At 40.9% G+C, this 8,511-nt stretch overlaps 1 protein-coding gene across 12 annotated transcripts in view; it reads left to right on the top strand.

The window, feature by feature from the left end:
• The window catches only part of LOC108618189 (A-type potassium channel modulatory protein KCNIP1-like), a 123,144-nt gene that overhangs the window by 94,848 nt on the left and 19,785 nt on the right, over positions 1–8,511 (top strand). For 9 of the 12 annotated variants that reach the window (XM_089475956.1, XM_089475946.1, XM_089475951.1 and 6 more), the window contains one exon: positions 2,560–2,760. In XM_089475956.1, the coding sequence (XP_089332082.1) occupies positions 2,560–2,760 (201 nt within the window). The remainder of the gene's footprint in view (positions 1–2,559; positions 2,761–8,511) is intronic. The other 3 variants (XM_089475957.1, XM_089475955.1, XM_089475953.1) reach the window with 1 other exon arrangement.

Raw genomic sequence — 8,511 nt, 5'->3', positions numbered from 1 at the left:
CCAAAAAAATGGAAAAGAAAATGCATATTAAACAAAGACTTTGCATATGCATATGCATGTGTGTGTGTGCGTGTGTGTGTTATGCCAACGGGCATATACAAATTAAAAACATTTGAGTGAGCATAGCACACGGCCAAATACCCGGCAAGCTAATAACTTTTATTTTTATTTTATATACACATATACACATGTACATATTGAAAATGCTGTTGAGATTGAAATTTTTGATTCAGTATGAGCTGGTTTTAAGAGCTGCCTTCAATATATGTACACACATATAAATATATTTCAATATGCATGGCAAATTGCCCAATCTCTTTGTGCATATACATATAGCGATATGGAAAGTGAGAGAGGGATAGAGAATATATACTTGCATTCCAGATACACATGCAAGTATAACTTCAGGCAGCTAAACTGAGCTCGGCGCATTCGCGTCGCGTCGCGTCGCGTCGTTTGTTTGTGCTAAATATGGGCGTAGCTAACAAATAGTTGATGTGCTGCACCGCCTGCCCCTGCGCGGCCAAACTCATCTGCACTTGCCAACGCCGTCGCCTACTCGGTCTCCACCTCCACCGCCACCTCTGACTCTTCTACTGTTTCTTTTTGGCCAACGCCTTCCGGCCTTCCGGCTGTCTGCCACAATTCAGTCGCAGCGCATGTTTCATGCATTTTTAAACAGCCATTTGTCAAGCGCGTGAAAAGTGTTGCCTGTTTTTAGGCATACTCCTACACACACACACACACACACATGGTTGCCTGCAGCTGCTGTCGGTGTATGTGTGTGCGTGTGTACTTATGAGCTGTGCAAAACTTTTAATTAACCAAAATTGAGGCTCCACACAGCAGCCACAAAGACTTTCTTTTTTTGGTTTGTTAGCAAAAAGTCAAAAAGGGGCATTTACCTCACTCCCTCTCTCGCCCTCTAGCTCAAAAGTTGCAGATTCTTTGCCATGCAAACACAGTCTAAATATCAAAGAAGAAGAGAGAAGAGAGAAAAAAACTACATGAAAAGCCTGAAAAAGTTTCGCGCTGCGACAGGCCAAGTACTTAAGGAAGTTGCAAGTCAATTCAGCGCTAGAAGCGACTCAAAAGATCAAAATCTCGCCAACTTCTACACGCCACATAGAAGTCTGTGTGTGTGTGTGTGTGTGTGTTGGTGTCTTAGGCAAACGAGCTGTCAGGTAGTCAGCAAGACATACTACGACAGACGTACACTGATAAGGAAATACCTCACGAAATCTACCTCCGGCTAATGACACGAATTTCACACAAAAATGCACAAATTTGGGCAGCTGACAAAAGCTGACACGCGACTGCTTGAACTTCTCCTTTCTTCTACATTTTTTGGGTTTTTATCTTTTATCAGACATGCTTCAATTTAAGCAAAATTTGTGATTTATTAGTACTTACTGCAAGTGTGGGTATTGGGTAGATGTGGATAGGCATAATGTATTAAAGCAGATGAGAGATTGAAGCTATTAATATGGCCGGAGATGGGAAAGAGAAGGGAGGGATGCGGAAAGGAAAGGGTTTCTTTCTAAGAAGCAACAAATGGAAAAAGTTTACATTGCTTAGAAAGTTAGAGCGAGTGAGAGGGAGAGGGAGAGGGATAGAGAGAGAGCAATTAAAGGGAAAAAGCCAAAAAAACGTCTCAATGTAATTCTGAGAAAAACCGGGATGAAGCAAAACGTGGACTGTATTTCTAAGAAGAAGCGAAGAAAGGAAACTGTTTTCGAAAAACACAAAAAACAAAATTTGTGATTTATTTAGAGCTAAAATTCGATTTTTTGAAATTATATAAAAAAAAGCAAACACAGAGAAAATCAGATTAGGTTCGATTATATGAAAAAGAGTAGAAGAGACTCTGGGTGATATAGATGAAGAGAGCTATATGTCTGATACAAGGAAAAGGCACAAGGAACTGTCTTTCTGATTGAGAGAGCAAAGAAGGGGCTCTGAGAAAGAGAAGGCTCCAATTCTCAAATGTAAACTTTCTTGAAATTCTAATAAGGCTCAATAGCGCAGATGAAATAAAATAATGATATATTATAAAAAGTTAAGGTGATCAGAGAATAATTTATAAAATATTAAGCACGATTTGCCTTATAAGTAGTTGAGTCTTATAAGCAGCTAAAGCTCCATTTTAACCGGAGTCAATCAATACATAACTCGAAAAATGACAAATCGAAATTATAACTTCGAAATTTCTCAGTGCTCCAACTCGATGCATCTCTAAGATTATACCGAGTCTATCTCTCTCCTTATCTCTCTCTCTCTCTCTCTCTCTCTCGCTCTCTGCATTCCCCTTCAACTTGTTCAATTCCTAAAACTGTGCCCCAGTTCAGTTCACAAAAGAAATGTTTATTTAATTTCATGGCTTGTAGCTTAACAATTTTTTGATATTATAATTAATATTCCACAGCTTTTGCTTGAAAAAAAAAAAAACAAATAAAATAAAAAAAAGAACAATTCACTCATGCATTGCTTTCACTTTTTCTCTTTTCTCACTTACCGTTTTATTCTATGTGCTTTGTGGTCCATCGATCGAATTTCCAGATTCCGAACTAGAAGAATTTGAGACGCCGGCGCGCTACAGACCAGACTCACTGAGCGCCCTGAGCCGGGCCACCCGCTTCACAGAGGACGAGATCAAACGAATTTATCGGGGTTTTAAGGCTGAGTGCCCCACGGGCGTGGTCAAGGAGGATACCTTCAAAGTGATCTATTCGCAGTTCTTTCCACAGGGAGGTTCGTGCGGTACAGTATAATTTGTTTCGTTAACATTTGTGACTTGAACTAGTGCATTACTAACGCCTGCCCATTTATGTTTTCATCATTCCAAGCATTATTATAATTAGACGAAACATTGGTCAATTGCATTTTTGCTTGTAGCTCAGTGTGCCTTAATCTTGCATCTGGCAGCTTGCGAATCACGCTCAACTCGCCATCCAATTGAAAATCTGAAAATTTTGAAATTTTATAAATAAATCCATTTTGATATTTATGTGTATATGTATATGTGTTTATATGTATGTATATGGTTATACATGTTAAGAGTTTTTGCTATAAGTTATTGTTAAATGTGTATGTTTGTGTGTTTGATAATGCTGGAAATTATATTAGAAAATATTTGATAAACATCAATACATCCATTCAACTGGCAGACAAGAGGCTGACACACTGACTGCGAAATACCCGGACTCAGCTAATTTTTTCTGGATAAAAAAATAAAAAAAATTAACAAAATAAAAACAATCAGAAAGATTTGCCTTAAAATATTTGCTTTGAAATTTAAGCTTTTAAGCTAGAAATTAGCCTTTTGCATATACGATTATAAAGGGTATATTAGTTTTGCTTGAATATATGTATTACTGTCTGTATTAGAGTCTGTCTAGTCATGCCCGTTTACTTTTCAATCAGACCGTTTTTTTTCCAGAAAACTTGTAGACTTTGAGAAGGAGGAATACAAACTTTCTATATTTTTATTCACTATCCAATTATTAATATATAATGGATTAAAATAATGGATATTTTAACTTGTCTAGAATAATATAGAAGTAAAGTAGAGCACATTTAATCAGTAAACTCCCATGATTTCAGATCTTTCCCAACTCATTCATACTCGAACTTAAAGAGCTTTATTACAGAGAGTATAAATTTGAACTTCGTTACAGTAATCATAATATTGCCTTTCAAACAAATTTTTTAAATATAAAAAAAAAATAAATAAAATAAATGTAGTAGGCCAATAATAATTGAAGGGATAGCACTATGGGAAAATGTCGACAATAACGATCGATAGTAACTACATATAAGGTAATCGATAGTTGATAATGGTTTCGAAGAGCATTAGCTTCAGAACTAGGTCTTGCTAGTCAGGCACTCCACACACACACTCACACACACAAATCACTCGCTCTCACTCTATGCATGCATTCATGCATGCACTGAAAATCATATGCTGTTCGTAATCCACATCGATACTTCATTGAAGTCGTTGGGCAAACAGGCTTTCAGAATGAACAAAAATCTTGATCTGTTTTGAATGCCAAACTGGGCGAAGCAAGACCCTTGACATGGCCATTAGTGCTTGGGCTGAGCCATAAATTTGGGAATTGGCTCACTTGATTCTTATTGTTATCTATTATCGGGCCAATGGGTTCGGCTGGCCCGCATTCAAATGAGGCCAGCAATTGGCCGAATGGCAGCCATGAATGGATGCTACTGCCAATTGCCGCTGCCATTGCCATTGCCGGTTTTATCGGCATTTGAGGCTGGCCTATTCGCAGGCCTGTCCTGTGCTGTCCGTCTGTCTGTGCCTGGACAGCCGGCATGCGGACTCACACTCGCACTCGGACTCGGACTCGGATTATCGTTAATATTGGCTCTTTTGTGCCGGAGGCAAAACAAAGGCTGGCCCCGCCTCCAAATGGGGTAAGCATTTACGTATATGTTGATGCACACACACGAGATGATGAGCATGAACGGGGCTTGGGCATCCGTCCCACAAAAACCAGTTATGCACACGCACCGCACCGCACCGCCCCACTCCGACCCGCTGTACATTTGCCAGCCCCAAAAGCTACGCGTCCCACCTCTAGCCTAGTCGCAGCGTAGTCAAGCGCGCACCCTTGGCTTGTGAAAACTGAAATGTTGAGAGCGCAAATTAGCAAATGTATAAAAAGCAAAATCATGTTTCACAAGTCGCGACTGGATGGGGTTAAGGGTGCCGTAGCCTTCTCAGCCTGGGCCACAGCCCGAGCCAGGATCTGGGCTTTGGCCTGGGCGGTGGCTGCCAGCGCCGGCCAAGGCAGCAGCCCCATTCAAGCTTAACCCAATCCACCCACTTGACCTCTTTTGAATAACAAGTAAATTTGCTCATTTACTTTGTAGCGCGCCGGCTGCTAAAACATAAATTGAAGCCTTGGCCACAAAAACCATTTCTGGCCGCACCGCGTCAATTCGAGGCGTGGCTAATGAGCTGCTGGACACCAAACAAACTAACTAGCGTACTGACTATGCCCACGGACTGACTGATTGACAAAAGGCCCACGCCCCCATTAATGAGCAAACATCATGGCTATGGCTTAACCCTTGACAGATGTACAATATTTTGTTGAAGAGATGAAAGCTGAAAAGCCAAAAGTTAAAGCTTTAAAGTCGTTGAAAATGTGAGGGATATACAATGGGAACGAAGTAAACTGAAGACTTATAAGAGCTAGATTATTTAATGCATTTGGGCTGCCAAGAGAGAAGACCCTAGACAAACTCAAGAGCTGAAAATTCAAGCTTTAAAAACGTTGAAGATGTGAGGGATATATAAATGGAGCGAAGTTAAGTGTAGCTTATATGTTATAATATCACAGTTGAGCTGAAAAGTCCCAAGGCTTTTCGCCTGCTCCTAAGCAGAGCAAAAGAGTTAAAGCTATAACAGTCTTGAAGCTGCTGGGAATATTCAACTGGAGTGACTTATACTACATATAGAAAATTTGATATTACATAGGCCTTTTGGTCTATAAACACTTCCACAAAGCTAGCTCATAGTTCGTGTGCTTTTCAAGATAGTTAACTGTTAAGCGTCTGTTATGCGTCTGTTATGCGGCTGTTATCCGACTGTTATGGCTTTGCAATCGGTTACACTTAGAAGAACCGTCTTCTAAGTCTTCTTCTAAATATAGTATGAAATAGGAAAACAGCTTCCAGCCTCTCTCTTTCTCTTTCTCTCTCTCTCTCTCTCTCTCTCTCATTTCCGTTTTTGTGGTACATTTGCATTGCGTGGACTTAAAGCTGATTGAAAAAAAAATATATTAAAAAAAAAATTTAGGAAAATAAAAACCCGTTAATTTCTCTACTTTCTGCATAAACACAACTTGCCCAGTTAGTCTAAAGAAAAACTAATTACAATTTGTTAGCCCGACTCAACTGCAACATGTGCTCAGTTACCCAGCAGATTTGAAAGTCTGTAAAAAGAAAAGGAAAACTATGAATCACGATGCCTGCCAGCTCCTAGAGCTATGCTCGCTTGCATGTCTACACCGACGGCTCCTAATAAATTCTACTTAAAATCCATGATTGTGTAGCTTCTTCTTCTTCTTCATCATTTTTTGTGCTGCTTTTGCTGCTGTCTGCAGTGAGACGACCAATGTCATGGCGCAATCCCCTCTGGTCACACACACACAAAAAAAAAAAAAAAGAAGAAAAAGAAAAAACGAAGCAAAGAAATATTGCTACACATGTTTCGCACTAAATTATTATAATAAACTTATTCGGCTTTCCCTTTGAGAGTGAGCGGGAAAGGGAGTGCGGGCAGCCGCACAGACAAGAAAACACAAGTGTGGAACATGGTAATGGCCTTGAGATGGCAGCGAAAGCTTAAGGCGTAGGTGAAGCAGGTGGAGGTGGGTCGGTCGATATGGGTGTGGGGCGTAGGACGTGGCGGGTGGATGCTGAGGGGGTGGGACTAGCGGTAAGCTGACACAACAAGCATCGACAGCGCGACAGGCGGAAATGCTTGTAAAAAATAAACGAAAAGCGGGAGTGAACACGAGATATGCTGCGCCTTGGCTATCTGATGAAAAATAAATAATGAAATCATTTTTTATTTTGATAAGCCGCTTTGCCACTCCGCCAAACTCCGCCAGAGCCAACACGATGTGCCTAATACGAGGCGACAGTTCAGCCAAAAAAAAAAAAAAAAAACAAAAAAAAAAGCAACAAAAAATTGAAAGAAGCAGCAGAAGCAGTCAAGAGAAGAAAAAAAAAAACAAAAAATTATCATCAAAGTTGGTGATTTATCACTTTTGCTCCCAGCTCCAGCTGCAGCTGCCCCACACACACACACACAGAGACAACTGACTGTGGCTTGGTCCGTGCCGCTTCATGTGTTTCCCGTTGTTTTCCATGTGCTTTTCCTCAGCTCAGCGTGTTGCGAATTTTCAGCGCAAATTTCATAACAATTTTTACATGACACATTTGCAGTCATTTTGATTTGGCTAAAGAAAAAACGTTTTCGACAGCCATGAAAGCGCCAACAGCAGCAGCAGCAGCCGCTGTCGTTGCCTTTGAGCTTTGACCTTGATGTGCGGGGTGGGCGTAGTGGGCGCAGTGGGCGTGCCAGTGCGTCATGCGTCATAAAAACACATTAAGTATCAAACGGCGACAATAAACTTTGACAAATACATTTTTTTTTTTTTTTTGGAGCAGCATTCGCTCCCGCCTCTCTCCAATCCCCAATCCCCAGTCTCCAAAGCCCTCTGTCTTCAGTCCACTTTTCGGGCCAACATAAAGGCGCTAAAGCACATAGGGCAAACGCACATCAATAAAATTGCTCTTTGCCACACATTCCGCCCAAAACGCTGGGCGTGGCAGCGTGGTAGCCATTTTATGAACTGCATTTCTCTGTGCTGTGACCACTCGAAAAGAGGTGTAAACATTGTGCGCCCATAAAGCGCACGATTCGCACTGGAGAGTTGCAGCTGCAGTGGAACCGGAACCGGAACCGAAGCTGAAACTGAAACTGAAACTGGAACTGGAACAACCACAATGCATCATGCCATAATCATAAAAATACCCAGTACAAATGAGCGGCTGCTCGGCAATAATCTAAATGTAATGTGATGGCCAGATAAGGGCATTTGCACCAAGTGCCCGCCGGTGGTTGCGCCTCGTCACGCCACGCCTCTCGCGCGGGCAGTAAAACTGAAGTCGGAGTGTGCCTCGAGCATTTAACTGGGCTGAACTGAGCTGAGCGTGGGAGACTGTTTAATACCCTATAGATAAGTGTAACTATTAGAATTTACACAACAACTTTTAGTGTCGGAATCTGAAGCTGGAATAGTGAAATTCATAGTTATATACAATATTTCTAGCTAAACTAACTCAAATGGAAACTACCTGGGAGCTAAGGTTAATGTAAGAATTCAATTGTAGAAAATATATCGATATATAATCGATGTATATAGAAAAGTGTATATAAGTATTATGCTACATCTACTTTCCTTGTAGTGCACACTGTCAAGGGAAACGCTTTATTGGTAGAGATGAAATTGTTTGTACAATGATCGTCAGTCAACCAATCAGTCAATCAACCAAGCTATCAGTCAATCAATCAGTCTTTCAGTCAGTCAATCAGCGATCAATCAATGAGCCACTCAGCCAGTCACTCCAGTAGATCAGCCAGTCAGTCAATCAGGCAATCAGTTACTCAGTCAATCAGTGAGCCAGTCAGTAATCAGTCAGTAGGTCAATCAGTCAATCAATCAATCAGATAATCAGATACTCAGTCGGTTAATCAGTCAGTCAGTCAATCATTCAGATAATCAGTTATTCGACACTCAGTATGTCACTCACTCGGTCAATCAGGCAATCAGTCAGGCAGTAAGCCAATCAATCAGTCAGGCAGTAAGCCAATCAATCAGTCAGGCAGTAAGCCAATCAATCAGTTAGTCAATCAGTTAGTAAATCAGTCCATCAGTCAGTCAATCAGATGGTAATTCTCTCATCTAATCT

The sequence above is a fragment of the Drosophila arizonae genome, chromosome X (genome assembly GCF_054131065.1).
Source record: "Drosophila arizonae isolate 15081-1271.41 chromosome X, UAZ_ARI_1.0, whole genome shotgun sequence".
NCBI lineage: Eukaryota > Metazoa > Arthropoda > Insecta > Diptera > Drosophilidae > Drosophila > Drosophila arizonae.
The sequence above is the reverse complement of the archived record's forward strand: the minus strand, read 5'-3'. Positions and strand labels throughout refer to the sequence as shown.